This window comes from Rutilus rutilus (genome assembly GCF_951802725.1).
Source record: "Rutilus rutilus genome assembly, chromosome: 13".
NCBI lineage: Eukaryota > Metazoa > Chordata > Actinopteri > Cypriniformes > Leuciscidae > Rutilus > Rutilus rutilus.
In genome coordinates this window covers 12798930-12816235 of record NC_140218.1, presented here as the reverse complement: position 1 = coordinate 12816235, position 17306 = coordinate 12798930, and the positions used below count along the sequence as shown (strand labels likewise).

Here is a 17306-nt window from a genome sequence, read left to right as displayed (position 1 = left end):
GCCTTCTGAGGGTAATCCGTGCGGTTTTGTCGTAAAAATATTCATATTTAAAACTTTATAAACGAAAATAACTGGCTTCCGGTAGCGGTCGGCGCGCGTTCATGGAGATGGAAGCGTCGTGACGTAGAACGAACGTGACAGCGCAGCCAGAGAGCAGAGCAAAACAAAACTCTACGTTCGTTCTACGGCACGACGCTTCCTACGCTACGTCCTACGTCATATGCCAGCATCCATCTCCGTGAACGCGCGTCGACCGCGACCGGAAGCCAGTTATTTTCGTTTATAAAGTTTTAAATATGTATATTTTTACGACAAAACCGCACGGATTACCCTCAGAAGGCCTTCGTTTATCCCCCTGGAGCCGGATGGATTACTTTTGTGAAGGATGCATGCTCATTTGCGGACTTCAACGAGCTGGACCCCATTGCTTCACATTCTAACCACTGAAAGATTTAAGACATTTTCTAAAATAACTGAAAATGTGTTCGTCTGAAAAAAGATTGACATATACATCTCGAACGGCTTGAGGGTGAGTAAATCATGGCTTAAATATCATTTTTGGGTGAACTATCCCTTTAACATCGCTCTACAGCAGACTAAGCAAGGCACAACATCACCACCACTGTAACACTAGTCTAAGAGGGGCTGTGGAACATAAGAGGAAGCTTCAGTCTCTTGTAAATGGGTTCAACGTATTGATGCAGGCATACACAGAAATATGGGACTTTACTGACTTCATTTATTTATCAGAGCTCATATAGTGAGACACACACTGCCGTCATTCTAGCTTCACCTGCACACCCACTTTTTCTGCGCATGTCCCTTTTCTTTACACATAACAATAACTACGCATGTCAGCGCGCCAATTCCCCATATGTATTCATAATGTCACCATTGCATCACCCTCACCCATGAACAGCAAAACAAATTATCCAATTTACATACAAAATAATCATAAAATAAAATCTCACACTAGTAATAATCCAAAACAAATATGAAAAGTCAAGTAATACTTCACTGCTGTTCATATGTGCATTAAAGCGTATATATGCAGCAGTAGAAAAAAAGTGCTGCTTTCATCTATTATATATCAATATAGAGGACCAGTTTCTGTCTGACAGACCTGCAGCCTTTAAAAGAAAATATTTTCTCTTTTTCAGGGAAGAAGGGCATGTCTCTGGCCACTTTATATGCCAGATTAATGTCTTCAGTCATGTTCAGATGGACCATCTCAGCCATGATGCACTGACGCACATGCTTCAGCTCCAGAGGTAGGAAAGGAATGAAGTGATCAACCAGATGATGATTTATGAGACTGGAGTGCTGAAATCCACCTGTAAAATAGAGGATCAAATTTGAATTATATATATATAAAATAATATATATATATATATATATATAATATATTAAATATATATATATAAGTGTAACGGAGGCCAGCTAGTAGTTGCTGTGCGAGTAAACCTCACTCCTCTGATCTCAATTGGCGCTCTAGCGACAGACGCTAGAGGCTGCAGCCTTTAGCCTCCTTGCTAGAGCGCCTGACTCTCATGCCGGAGACCCGGGTTCGAGACCCGCACGGAGGGGGGTGTGAAGGACCTGGTGACAGGGGTTACATACTGTATATATATATATATATATATATATATATATATATAATTAATGGCACCCCTGGTAAATATGGTAAAAAATGGCTGTAAAAAAATAAATCTGCATTGTTTATCCTTTTGATCTTTCATTAAAAAAATTTGCAAAAATCTAACCTTTCATTGAAGTAAAATAATTGAATTTTTGATCATATTTACCAGGGGTGCCATTAATTCTGACCACAACTGTATATATATATATATATATATATATTTAGTATTTAACCTTTATATGTAATTTACCTTTCACATATAAAACTTATCAAAACTTTTTAACAATTAAAAAAAATATATAGATCAGAAAATATATTTCAATGCTCTTTCAATACCCTCATCATTGAAGCTTTTTAGAGAGATTTTAGTCTCCAGTTCTTTGCTGTTCATCCTGATCTCTTCCCGTGTTTTGCCTTCTCTCCAGAAATCCAGCGCCACTTCGACAATCACATTCCCACCTGCATTACTACAAATAAACACAGTTTCTCATTAGTTGGGTCAATCTTTGGGAGGGCAGAGGTTTCTAACAGAGGGCAGCTTGAATCTAACAATTAAATTTTTTACCTGAGAAAAATGAAGATTGCATTGCGGAATGACACTCCGTCTACACGGGCATTGTAGTCTAGAAAAGGTTTTAAGGTTTCAATCAACTGAGGATTCATCTTGTCCATTTCATCAAATATCAACATGGAGTGGGGAAAACTTGATACATTTCCATGAATCCACTGCTTTAGCTGTGACTGAATATACAAAACATACAAATCCCAGTTAAGAGGATTTGTTAAAGGCTACAAATACCACAGTTTTGACTAATCTTAGTCACAGTTAGTCCTACCTGTTGAATTAAACTGATCTTATTGGAATATGCATTATTTACTTACGCTGTAGAGGTCTATCTTCTCTTTGTGTGGGAAATGATGCTGAGATATAAATGTGTGAACATGTTTGCTGTTTTCCCCTTTTTCGTACACATTTCTTGCGATGATTTTAGTGACATGATTTTTTCCAACTCCTGCAATCCCATGGAAAGACAGAACCAGCGGTTTGTTTGGGTTTCTGTCAGCCATAAATGACGATACAGCTTTTAATACAACATCAGACACGATGTGCTGCCCAAAGAGAGATTTATTTAAATCTGCCTCCAAACCTGAAAGATGCAAAGATATGTGGTCAAAAATATTGTTTGTAGTTTGCAATGATAATTTATAGCCTACTAATACTACAACTTAACCAATACTATAACTTATAATTTATAAGCCTTATAACTTATATGGGGGGAGAGACTATGCTGGTCTTAACTGGATAAATTTCTCATGAAAAAATAAACTTAGTAATATATGAGTAATGTTAATATTTAAAATAGAAAATGCTGAATTTCAGCAAGTGAATTCTTAAGACATACCAGAGAATGTCTAATATGGCGAGAAGTTTCACTCTCACTACACTTCCGGCTTCTGAACTGGTTGCAGTTCCACTCTGATTCCATTTGAGGGCGCTCACAGGACGAGTGCAGAATGAATGGAGGTCAATGGCGGTATACCCCTCAAAATCCACTTTTCTCAGGATATAATTTTTTGTCTAGTAATTTGAATGTTGTATTCGAAAGGAGATGCAAAGAAATTACACATTGCTGGGTGTTAGATTTTTTAGAGTCACTTATTTGCTTTAAAAAGTCTTTCAAAATGTCAATGACGTCAGAATGCTGACGTCATTAGCAGAATGCTAGCGTGTTATGGGCAACAACAACTCAACCTGTAAGAAATCAAAAGGACATAAGTACTTGTTCATTCAACTTTCGACCTATAACCCATGTTGAACTTGCAAAATCTACAATCAGACCTGATATTTCTCAACGGCAATCGGGTGAAAGAGACAAATTTAGCTGTCTAGCCCCATTGACTCCCATTCATTTTGCACTCATGGCGATCGCCCCCAGTGGAACTCTGGTGGTACTACAGCCAAAATTCGGTACAATAGGGCTTAATAGGGAGTGGGCAGGCTCTCCGTAGACGGGCTCTGGACATACTGTATAAAAAAATACAACACTTGCCACATGTAGAATGCAGGATAAAAATGTATCCTACTCTTTCCAGCCCCCCCAGCGCAATTGACTATACAGTATAATACACAGAGGGCCCTATCTTGCACCCAGAGCGCAAGTGACTTTGTACACCGACGCATGTATCATTCATATTTTGCACCCGCGCACAGCAAACTTTTCCCTCCACAGACACACGTCAGTAAATTAGGGAATGAACTTGCGTTCCCGGGGGGTGGTTCAGCGAAAAGAGGAGGCGTGTTCTGGCGTAAACGTTCCCTGATGCTATTTTGCAGGTTTAGAAAATAATTCTGGCGCAGAAAAAGTGGCGCATGCGCATGTTATTCAAATGCTATTTTGAGGGCGCATGCTTAGCCATAATGTAGCATGTGCAACGCAGAAGCAGCAGTTTTTATTTTTGCTAATCATAGGCTACATAATTCCAAGTAAAAATATAGCTGCAAGCAGCAATTATCGGGGCCAAGCGCAAGCAGATGACAGGATATGCCAACATGGCTGAAGGTGTCAGACCAACTGCAACAATGAGCAATTAAAGACATTTAGAGAGGATTTTAGGCGAAATGGCTGAAAAATCATATAAAAAGTAATTCAGAATATGATTTAATGGATTATCACTTTCGACCAATAGGTGGAGCAGTTACAAAACTGATGTGATGTGGTCAGAGTGAAGTGACAATGACACATTCAAATTTTGGTGTCAATATTTCAACGGATTGCAGAGATAACGCCTGAATAGTGCTTTTGGCATCATGCCTCAACTTTGCTGCTGCGCTATACGAAAACGGTTTCGTCAATCGACACGAAATCCATAACTTTTAGTTGGCACCGTCTGGAGATGATACGATTTGATTTTGGTGAAAATCGGACAAACGGTCTAGGAGGAGTTTGAAAAAGTAGGTTTTGAATGAAAATCAAGATGGCGGACAGGAAGTTTGGCCAAATAAGGAAAACTTGGTATCTATGTTCTCGGCTTGACCCAGGGAATCTATTAAGACCAGTGGCATTTCAATAGCCTAATGTATTCAAAAGTTATTAGCCTTTTTGTAAATTTTGTTATAACTTTTGACCACTAGGTGGCGCTGTCTCGAAATATTTTGGGTACCTTCAGGGGATGGAGCTGATGGCACATTCTGAGTTTCGTAATTTTACACCAATGTATTTGTTTAGTATAGCATTTTATTTCACAAAACTGTATTGAAGTCAATGGGAATTTCATGTTTTGTTCTGTTATAGCGCCACCAAGAGGCTCAGTCACACCATTTTTTTTATGTGTCCTCAGAGTGAGCCCATACATATGTGTGTCAATTTTGGTGAAGATATCTCAATTCGCTTCGGAGTTATAGACATTTATATGAAAAAACACGTAAAAAATGACTGACACATGACTTTGATTGGAATTTACTACCCCTAAACATCAATATTTTTGCATTTGGGCATTGGCGTATAGCTATCGACCTATGTTTCCAAACTTCTGACGGTGGTTTCGTCTCGATCGGACTAGCGGTTTCGAAGATATAGCCAAATGTTTTTTAAGCGCTAAATCACAACGCTACACAAACCGTAAGGCGAAACCTAGCATGTTTGGTATCGTGGGACTCGGCAACGATTCAGGACTCTAATGAGATGAGTCTCGTGAAAATAAGTTGACCACACCCAAAGTTATAAGCATTTGGAAGCATTTGGGGAAAAAAATTCACCACTAGATGGCACTGTTTCGCAACTTCTCAGGCTCCTTCAGGACATCATGCTGATGACCCATACCGAGTTTCGTAACGATAGGTTCATGCATTCCTAAAATACAGCATTTTAGCACATAATTCAAAATGGCCGACAGCCAAAATGGCTGATCTGGGAAAATTGGATATCAGTCGACTCAGCATGATGCCCTGAATCTAACAAGACCACTTTTATGATTTTTGGACAAACCATTCAGAAGTTATAAGCAAAAACAGCCATTTTTCATATCTCCGGACCAGTAGGTGGCACTGCGCCGAAACGCAGCATGTAGGCTCAGGTCATGCTTGTGATGATATGTGTTTAGTTTGGTCTGAATACGATAAAGTGTTGCGGAGATACAGGCTTGTGTCTGTTTTCGGAAGCGCTACATAAAATTTGTTTGCGCGGTATTCGAGAACGGTTTGACAAATCAACACGAATTGCATAACTTTTTGTCGGCATGGTCTGAAGATGATCTGATTCAATTTTCGTGGAAATTGGAGCAACGGCCTAGGAGGAGTTCGAAAAAGTAGGTTTTTTGAAAAATTCAAAATGGCGGAAAAATTATAATGACGGAAAATGACGTCATATGGTGCAATCGAATCGTCATGAGCTCAGGAATTAGAGGAAAAAAGAATTTTGTTTCTAGCCCTTGTGGTTCAAAAGTTATTAGCATAAACATGACTGCAACTTTGGACAGGTGGTGGCGCTAGAGGGAATGACTTAGACACACCAAAATTGGTGTATTTAATGTTGGGACTATCCTCTATCAGAATGTCAAACCATTACAACTTTCCCGCGATCGGTTCTATGGGCTGCCATAGACTCCCAGTCGGAAGAAGGAAGAATAATAATAATAAATATAGCTGCAAGCAGCAATTACCGGGGCCAAGCAGAATAAGACGACAAGACATTTCGACATGTTTGAAAGTGTCAGACCAACTGCAACAATGAGCAATTAAAGACATTTAAAGAGGATTTTAGGCAAAATGGCTGAAAAATCATAGAAACAATAATTAAAAATATGATGTAATGGATTATCACTTTCGACCAATAGGTGGTGCAGTTACAAAACTGATGTGATGTGGTCAGAGTGAAGTGACAATGACACATGCAAAGTTTGGTGTCAATATGTCAAGGCATTGCAGACATAAAGCCTGAATAATGCTTTTAGCATCATGCCTCAAATTTGCTGCTGCGCTATACGAAAACGGTTTCGTCAATCGACACGAAATCCATAACTTTCAGTCGGCACGGTCTGGAGATGATATGATTCGATTTTGGTGAAAATCGGACAAACGGTCTAGGAGGAGTTCGAAAAAGTAGGTTTTTAATGAAAATAGCATTTTATTTCACAAAACTGTATTGAAGTCAATGGGAATTTTATGTTTTGTTCTATTATAGCGCCACCAAGAGGCTCAGTCTCACAATTTTTTTTACGTGTCCTCAGAGTGAGCCCATACATATGTGTGTCAGTTTTGGTGAAAAAATCTCAATTTGCTTCAGAGTTATAGGCATTTATATGAAAAAACACGTAAAAAATGACTGACACATGACTTTGTTTGGAATTTACTACCCCTAAACATCAATATTTTCGCATTTGGGCATTGGCGTTTAGCTATCGACCTATGTTTCCAAACTTCTGACGGTGGTTTCGTCTCGATCGGACTAGCGGTTTCGAAGATATAGCCAAATGTTTTTTAAGCGCTAAATCACAACGCTACACAAACCGTAAGGCAAAACCTAGCATGTTTGGTATCGTAGGACTCGGCAAGGTTTCAGGAGTCTAATTAGAAGAGTCTCGTGAAAATAAGTTGACCACACCCAAAGTTATAAGCATTTGAAAAAAAATATTCACCACTAGGTGGCGCTGTTTCGAAACTTCTCACGCTCCTTCAGGACAACGTGCTGATGACCCATACCAAGTTTCGTAACAATTCGTTCATGCATTCTTAAAATACAGTATTTTAGCACAAAATTCAAAATGGCCGACAGTCAAAAGGGCCGATATGGTAAAACTGGATATCATACGAATCGGCATATTGCCCTGAATGTAACGATACCAATTTTATGATTTTTGGACAAACTGTTCAGAAGTTATAAGCAAAAATAGCCATTTTTCATATCTCCGGACCAGTAGGTGGCGCTGCGCCGAAACGCAGCATGTAGCCTCAGGTCATGCTTGTGAGTACATGTACCAAGTTTGGTCTGAATACGATAAACCGTTGCGGAGATACAGCCTTACGACTGTTTTTGCTAGAGCTACGTAAAATGTATTCGTGCGTTTATCGAAAACGGTTTGACGAATCAATTTGAATTCCATAACTTTTGGTCAACACTGCCTGAAGATGATCTGGTTCAATTTTCGTGCAAATCGGACAAACCGTCTAGGACGAGTTCGAAAAAGTAGCTTTTTCAGAAAATTAAAAATGGCGGCCATATTTATATGACGGAAAATGACATCATAGGGTGCAATCGAATCGGCATGAGCTCAGAAATAAGAGGAAAAAATAATTTTGTTGATTGGCCTTACGGTTCAAAAGTTATTAGCAAAATAAAAGTGAAACTTTGGACAGGTGGTGGCGCTAGAGGGAATGACTTAGAAACACAAAAATTGGTGTATTTAATGTTGGGACTGTCCTCTATCAGAATGTCAAACCAAAACAACTTTCCCGCAATCGGTTCTATGGGCTGCCATAGACGCCCAGTCGGAAGAAGAATAATAATAAATATAGCTGCAAGCAGCAATTACCGGGGCCAAGCAGAATAAGACGACAAGACATGCCAACATTGCTGAAAGTGTCAGATCAACTGCAACAATCAGCAATTAAAGACATTTAAAGAAGATTTTAGGCGAAATGCCTGAAAAATCATATAAACAGTAATTAAAAAATATGATTTAATGGATTATCACTTTCGACCAATAGGTGGCGCAGTTACAAAACTGATGTGATGTGGTCAGAGTGAAGTGACAATGACACATACAAAGTTTGGTGTCAATATGTCAAGGCATTGCAGAGATAAAGCCTGAATAATGCTTTTAGCATCATGCCTCAAATTTGCTGCTGCGCTATACGAAAACGGTTTCGGCAATCGACACGAAATCCATAACTTTCAGTCGGCACAGTCTGGAGATGATATGATTCGATTTTGGTGAAAATCGGACAATCGGTGTAGGAGGAGTTCGAAAAAGTAGGTTTTGAATGAAAATAGCATTTTATTTCACAAAACTCTATTGAAGTCAATGGGAATTTCATGTTTTGTTCTATTATAGCGCCACCAAGAGGCTCAGTCCCACAATTTTTTTTACGTGTCCTCAGAGTGAGCCCATACATATGTGTGTCAGTTTTGGTGAAAATATCTCAATTCGCTTCAGAGTTATAGGCATTTATATGAAAAAACACGTAAAAAATGACTGACACATGACTTTGTTTGGAATTTACTACCCCTAAACATCAATATTTTCGCATTTGGTCATTTGCATATAGCTATCGACCTATGTTTCCAAACTTCTGACGGTGGTTTCGTCTCGATCGGACTAGCGGTTTCAAAGATATAGCCAAATGTTTTTTAAGCGCTAAATCACAATGCTACACAAACCGTAAGGCGAAACCTAGCATATTTGGTATCGTTGGACTCGGCAAGGATTCAGGAGTCTAATGAGATGAGTTTGGTGAAAATAAGTCGACCACACCCAAAGTTATAAGCATTTGAAAAATAAAATTCACCACTAGGTGGCGCTGTTTCGAAACTTCTCACGCTCCTTCAGAACATCGTGCTGATGACCCATACCGAGTTTCGTAACAATCCGTTCATGCGTTCTTAAAATACAGCATTTTAGCACAAAATTAAAAATGGCCGACAGTCAAAATGGCCGATATGGTAAAATTTTATATCAGTCGACTCGGCATGTTGCCCTGAATCTAACGAGACCAATTTTATGATTTTTGGACAAAATGTTCAGAAGTTATAAGCAAAAATAGCCATTTTTCATATCTCCGGACCAGTAGGTGGCGCTGCGCCGAAACACAGCATGTAGCCTCAGGTCATGCTTGTGAGTACATGTACCAAGTTTGGTCTGAATACGATAAACCTTTGCGGAGATACAGCCTTACGACTGTTTTTGCTAGCGCTACGTAAAATGTATTCGTGCGTTTATCGAAAACGGTTTGATGAATCAATTTGAATTCCATAACTTTTGGTCAACACTGCCTGAAGATGATCTGGTTCAATTTTCGTGCAAATCGGACAAACCGTCTAGGACGAGTTCGAAAAAGTAGCTTTTTCAGAAAATTAAAAATGGCGGCCATATTTATATGACGAAAAATGACGTCATAGGGTGCAATCGAATCGGCATGAGCTCAGAAATAAGAGGAAAAAAGAATTTTGTTGATTGGCCTTACGGTTCAAAAGTTATTAGCAAAATAAAAGTGAAACTTTGGACAGGTGGTGGCGCTAGAGGGAATGACTTAGAAACACAAAAATTGGTGTATTTAATGTTGGGACTGTCCTCTATCAGAATGTCAAACCAAAACAACTTTCCCGCAATCGGTTCTATGGGCTGCCATAGACGCCCAGTCGGAAGAAGAATAATAATAAATATAGCTGCAAGCAGCAATTATCGGGGCCAAGCACAATCAGACGACAAGACATGCCAACATGTCTGAAAGTGTCAGACCAACTGCAACAATGAGCAATTAAAGACATTTAAAGAGGATTTTAGACGAAATGGCTGAAAAATCATAGAAACAGTCAATAAAAATATGATTTAATGCATTATCACTTTCGACCAATAGGTGGCGCAGTTACAAAACTGATGTGATGTGGTCAGAGTGAAGTGACAATGACACATACAAAGTTTGGTGTCAATATGTCAAGGCATTGCAGAGATAAAGCCTGAATAGTGCTATTAGCATCATGCCTCAACTTTGCTGCTGCGCTATACGAAAACGGTTTGGTCTATCCACACGAAATCCATAACTTTTAGTCGGCACGGTCTGGAGATGATACGATTCGATTTTGGTGAAAATCGGACAAACGGTCTAGGAGGAGTTCGAAAAAGTAGGTTTTGAATGAAAATCAAGATGGCGGACAGGAAGTTTGGCCAAATAAGGTAAACTTGGTATCTATGTTCTCGGCTTGACCCAAGGAATCTATTAAGACCAGTGGCATTTCAGTAGCCAGATGTATTCAAAAGTTATTAGCCTTTTTGGAAATGTATTATAAGTTTTGACCACTAGGTGGCGCTGTTTCGAAATATTTTGAATACCTTTAGGGGATGGTGCTGATGGCACATTCTGAGTTTTGTAATATTACACCAATGCATTTGTTTAGTATAGCATTTTATTTCACAAAACTGTATTGAAGTCAATGGGAATTTCATGTTTTGTTCTATTATAGCGCCACCAAGAGGCTCAGTCCCACCATTTTTTTTATGTGTCCTCAGAGTGAGCCCATACATATGTGTGTCGATTTTGGTGAAAATATCTCAATTCGCTTCAGAGTTATAGACATTTATATGAAAAAACACGTAAAAAATGACTGACACATGACTTTGATTGGAAATTACTACCCCTAAACATCAATATTTTCGCATTTGGGCATTGGCGTATAGCTATCGACCTATGTTTCCAAACTTCTGACGGTGGTTTCGTCTCGATCGGACAAACGGTTTCGAAGATATAGCCAAATGTTTTTTAAGCGCTAAATCACAACGCTACACAAACCATAAGGCGAAACCTAGCATGTTTGGTATCGTTGGACTCGGCAAGGATTCAGGAGTCTAATGAGACGAGTTTGGTGAAAATAAGTCGACCACACCCAAAGTTATAAGCATTTGAAAAAAAAAAATCACCACTAGGTGGCGCTGTTTCGAAACTTCTCACGCTCCTTCAGAACATCGTGCTGATGACCCATACCAAGTTTCGTAACAATCCGTTCATGCGTTCTTAAAATACAGTATTTTAGCACAAAATTCAAAATGGCCGACAGTCAAAATGGCCGATATGGTAAAATTTGATATCAGTCGACTCGGCATGTTGCCCTGAATCTAACGAGACCAATTTTATGATTTTTGGACAAACTGTTCAGAAGTTATAAGCAAAAATAGCCATTTTTCATATCTCCGGACCAGTAGGTGGCGCTGCGCCGAAACGCAGCATGTTGCCTCAGGTCATGCTTGTGATGACATGTACCAAGTTTGGTCTGAATCCGATAAAGCGTTGCGGAGATACAGCCCTACGACTGTTTTCGCAAGCGCTACGTAAAATGTGTTCGAGCGTTATTCGAAAACGGTTTGACGAATCAATTTGAATTCCATAACTTTTTGTCAGCACTGCCTGAAGATGATCTGGTTCAATTTTCGTGCAAATCGGACAAACCGTCTAGGACGAGTTCGAAAAAGTAGCTTTTTCAGCCCATTAAAAATGGCGGCCATATTTATAAGCCGGAAAATGACGTCATAGGGTGCAATCGAATCGGCATGAGCTCGGGAATCAGAGGAAAAAAGAATTTTGTTGATTGGCCAAACGGTTCAAAAGTTATTAGCAAAATAAAAGTGAAATTTTGGACAGGTGGTGGCGCTAGAGGGATTGGTTTTAAGACACCAAATTTGGTATGGTGACTTTTTGGACTGTCCTCTATCATTGTGCCAAATTTCATAACTTTCCCGCAATCGGTTCTATGGGCTGCCATAGACTCCCATGGCGGAAGAAGAATAATAATAAATATAGCTGCAAGCAGCCATTACCGGGGCCAAGCAGAATAAGACGACAAGACATGCCAACATGGCTGAAAGTGTCAGACCAACTGCAACAATGAGCAATTAAAGACATTTAAAGAGGATTTTAGGCAAAATGCCTGAAAAATCATAGAAACAATAATTAAAAATATGATTTGATGGATTATCACTTTCGACCAATAGGTGGCGCAGTTACAAAACTGATGTGATGTGGTCAGAGTGAAGTGACAATGACACATACAAAGATTGGTGTCAATATATCAAGGCATTGCAGAGATAAAGCCTTAATTATTGCTATTAGCATCATGCCTCAACTTTGCTGCTGCGCTATACGAAAACGGTTTCGTCTATCGACACGAAATCCATAACTTTTAGTCGGCACGGTCTGGAGATGATACGATTCGATTTTGGTGAAAATCGGACAAACGGTCTAGGAGGAGTTCGAAAAAGTAGGTTTTGACTGAAAATCAAGATGGCGGACAGGAAGTTTGGCCAAATAAGGAAAACTTGGTGTCTATGTTCTCGGCTTGACCCAAGGAATCTATTAAGACCAGTGGCATTTCAATAGCCAGATTTATTCAAAAGTTATTAGCCTTTTTGTAAATTTTGTTATAACTTTTGACCACTAGGTGGCGCTGTCTTGAAATATTTTGGTTGCCTTCAGGGGATGGTGCTGATGACACAATCTGAGTTTCGTAATATTACACCAATGCATTTGTTTAGTATAGCATTTTATTTCACAAAACTGTATTGAAGTCAATGGGAATTTCATATTTTGTTCAATTATAGCGCCACCAAGAGGCTCAGTCCCACAATTTTTTTTACGTGTCCTCAGAGTGAGCCCATACATATGTGTGTCAATTTTGGTGAAAATATCTCAATTCACTTCGGAGTTATAGACATTTATATGAAAAAACACGAAAAAAATGACTGACACATGACTTTGATTGGAAATTAGTACCCCTAAACATCAATATTTTCGCATTTGGGCATTGGCATATAGCTATCGACCTATGTTTCCAAACTTCTGACGGTGGTTTCGTCTCGATCGGACTAGCGGTTTCAAAGATATAGCCAAATGTTTTTTAAGCGCTAAATCACAACGCTACACAAACCGTAAGGCGAAACCTAGCATGTTTGGTATCGTAGGACTCGGCAACGATTCAGGAGTCTAAAAAGATGAGTTTCGTGAAAATAAGTTGACCACACCCAAAGTTATAAGCATTTGAAAAAAAAAATTCACCACTAGGTGGCGCTGTTTCGAAACTTCTCAGGCTCATTCAGGGCATTGTGCTGATGACCCATACCACGTTTCGTAACAATCCGTTCATGCGGTCATAAAATACAGAATTTTAGCACAAAATTCAAAATGGCCGACAGCCAAAATGACCGATATGGTCAAATTGGACATCAGTCGACTCGGCATGTTGCCCTGAATCTAACGAGACCAATTTTATGATTTTTGGACAAACTGTTCAGAAGTTATAAGCAAAAATAGCCATTTTTCATATCTCCGGACCAGTAGGTGGCGCTGCGCCGAAACGCAGCATGTAGCCTCAGGTCATGCTTGTGAGTACATGTACCAAGTTTGGTCTGAATACGATAAACCTTTGCGGAGATACAGCCTTACGACTGTTTTTGCTAGCGCTACGTAAAATGTATTCGTGCGTTTATCGAAAACGGTTTGACGAATCAATTTGAATTCCATAACTTTTGGTCAACACTGCCTGAAGATGATCTGGTTCAATTTTCGTGCAAATCGGACAAACCGTCTAGGACGAGTTCGAAAAAGTAGCTTTTTCAGAAAATTAAAAATGGCGGCCATATTTATATGACGGAAAATGACGTCATAGGGTGCAATCGAATCGGCATGAGCTCAGAAATAAGAGGAAAAAAGAATTTTGTTGATTGGCCTTACGGTTCAAAAGTTATTAGCAAAATAAAAGTGAAACTTTGGACAGGTGGTGGCGCTAGAGGGAATGACTTAGAAACACAAAAATTGGTGTATTTAATGTTGGGACTGTCCTCTATCAGAATGTCAAACCAAAACAACTTTCCCGCAATCGGTTCTATGGGCTGCCATAGACGCCCAGTCGGAAGAAGAATAATAATAATAATAATAAATATAGCTGCAAGCAGCAATTATCGGGGCCAAGCGCAAGCAGATGACAGGATATGCCAACATGGCTGAAGGTGTCAGACCAACTGCAACAATGAGCAATTAAAGACATTTAGAGAGGATTTTAGGCGAAATGGCTGAAAAATCATATAAAAAGTCATTCAGAATATGATTTAATGGATTATCACTTTCGACCAATAGGTGGAACAGTTACAAAACTGATGTGATGTGGTCAGAGTGAAGTGACAATGACACATACAAAGTTTGGTGTCAATATTTCAAGGGATTGCAGAGATAAAGCCTGAATAGTGCTTTTGGCATCATGCCTCAACTTTGCTGCTGCGCTATACGACAACGGTTTCGTCTATCGACACGAAATCCATAAGTTTTAGTCGGCACAGTCTGGAGATGATACGATTTGATTTTGGTGAAAATCGGACAAACGGTCTAGGAGGAGTTCGAAAAAGTAGGTTTTGAATGAAAATCAAGATGGCGGACAGGAAGTTTGGCCAAATAAGGAAAACTTGGTATCTATGTTCTCGGCTTGACCCAGGGAATCTATTAAGACCAGTGGCATTTCAATAGCCAGATTTATTCAAAAGTTATTAGCCTTTTTGGAAATTTTGTTATAACTTTTGACCACTAGGTGGCGCTGTCTCGAAATATTTTGGGTACCTTTAGGGGATGGAGCTGATGGCACATTCTGAGTTTCGTAATATTACACCAATGCATTTGTTTAGTATAGCATTTTATTTCACAAAACTGTATTGAAGTCAATGGGAATTTCATGTTTTGTTCTGTTATAGCGCCACCAAGAGGCTCAGTCACACCATTTTTTTAATGTGTCCTCAGAGTGAGCCCATGCATATTTGTGTCAATTTTGGTGAAAATATCTCAATTCGCTTCGGAGTTATAGACATTTATATGAAAAAACACGTAAAAAATGACTGACACATGACTTTGTTTGGAATTTACTACCCCTAAACATCAATATTTTCGCATTTGGGCATTGGCGTATAGCTATCGACCTATGTTTCCAAACTTCTGAAGGTGGTTTCGTCTCGATCGGACAAGCGGTTTCAAAGATATAGCCAAATGTTTTTTAAGCGCTAAATCACAACGCTACACAAACCATAAGGCGAAACCTAACATGTTTGGTATCGTTGGACTCGGCAACGATTCAGGAGTCTAATGAGATGAGTCCTGTGAAAATAAGTTGACCACACCCAAAGTTAGAAGCATTTGGAAGCATTTGGGGAAAAAAATTCACCACTAGATGGCACTGTTTCGAAACTTCTCAGGCTCCTTCAGGACATCGTGCTGATGACCCATACCGAGTTTCGTAACAATAGGTTCATGCATTCCTAAAATACAGCATTTTAGCACATAATTCAAAATGGCCGACAGCCAAAATGGCTGATCTGGGAAAATTGGATATCAGTCGACTCAGCATGATGCCCTGAATCTAACAAGACCACTTTTATGATTTTTGGACAAACCATTCAGAAGTTATAAGCAAAAACAGCCATTTTTCATATCTCTGGACCAGTAGGTGGCACTGCGCCGAAAGGCAGCATGTAGGCTCAGGTCATGCCTGTGATGAGATGTACCAAGTTTGGTCTGAATACGATAAACCGTTGCGGAGATACAGCCCTACGACTGTTTTCACAAGCGATACGTAAAATTTGTTTGCGCGGTATTCGAGAACGGTTTGATGAATCAACACGAATTCCATAACTTTTTGTCGGCATGGTCTGAAGATGATCTGATTCAATTTTCGTGGAAATTGGACCAACGGCCTAGGAGGAGTTAGAAAAAGTAGGTTTTTCGGAAAATTCAAAATGGCGTAAAAATTTTTATGACGAAAAATGACGTCATATGGTGCATTCGAATCGTCATGAGCTCAGGAATCAGAGGAAAAAAGAATTTTGTTTCTAGCCCTTGTGGTTCAAAAGTTATTAGCATAAACATGAGTGCAACTTTGGACAGTTGGTGGCGCTAGAGGGAAAGACTTTGACACACCAAAATTGGTGTATTTAATGTTGGGACTGTCCTCTATTAGAATGTCAAATCATTACAACTTTCCCGCGATTGGTTCTATGGGCTGCCATAGACTCCCAGTCGGAAGAAGGAAGAATAATAATAATAATAATAATAATAAGAACGGGAACGAAAACAATAGGTGCCTCCGCACCTTCGGTGCTTGGCCCCTAAAGAACCGGAACAAACACAATAGGTGCCTCCGCACCTTCGGTGCTTGGCCCCTAAATATAGCTGCAAGCAGCAATTACCGGGGCCAAGCAGAATAAGACGACAAGACATTTCGACATGTTTGAAAGTGTCAGACCAACTGCAACAATGAGCAATTAAAGACATTTAAAGAGGATTTTAGGCAAAATGGCTGAAAAATCATAGAAACAATAATTAAAAATATGATGTAATGGATTATCACTTTCGACCAATAGGTGGTGCAGTTACAAAACTGATGTGATGTGGTCAGAGTGAAGTGACAATGACACATGCAAAGTTTGGTGTCAATATGTCAAGGCATTGCAGACATAAAGCCTGAATAATGCTTTTAGCATCATGCCTCAAATTTGCTGCTGCGCTATACGAAAACGGTTTCGTCAATCGACACGAAATCCATAACTTTCAGTCGGCACGGTCTGGAGATGATATGATTCGATTTTGGTGAAAATCGGACAAACGGTGTAGGAGGAGTTCGAAAAAGTAGGTTTTTAATGAAAATAGCATTTTATTTCACAAAACTGTATTGAAGTCAATGGGAATTTCATATTTTGTTCAATTATAGCGCCACCAAGAGGCTCAGTCCCACAATTTTTTTTACGTGTCCTCAGAGTGAGCCCATACATATGTGTGTCAATTTTGGTGAAAATATCTCAATTCGCTTCGGAGTTATAGACATTTATATGAAAAAAACACGAAAAAAATGACTGACACATGACTTTGATTGGAAATTAGTACCCCTAAACATCAATATTTTCGCATTTGGGCATTGGCGTATAGCTATCG

At 39.4% G+C, this 17306-nt stretch overlaps 1 protein-coding gene across 1 annotated transcript in view; it reads right to left on the bottom strand.

Annotated features, from left to right (window-relative positions):
• Positions 1-718: 718 nt before the first annotated feature.
• LOC311301822 (torsin-1A-like) overlaps positions 719-17306 on the bottom strand; it is a 99234-nt gene continuing 82646 nt past the window's right edge. Inside the window, exons 2-5 of the mRNA XM_084427173.1 lie at positions 2522-2787; positions 2205-2380; positions 1976-2106; positions 719-1334 (exon numbers count right to left, since the gene is read on the bottom strand). Coding sequence (XP_084283299.1) covers positions 1084-1334; positions 1976-2106; positions 2205-2380; positions 2522-2787 — 824 coding nt within the window. The 3' untranslated portion in view covers positions 719-1083. The remainder of the gene's footprint in view (positions 1335-1975; positions 2107-2204; positions 2381-2521; positions 2788-17306) is intronic.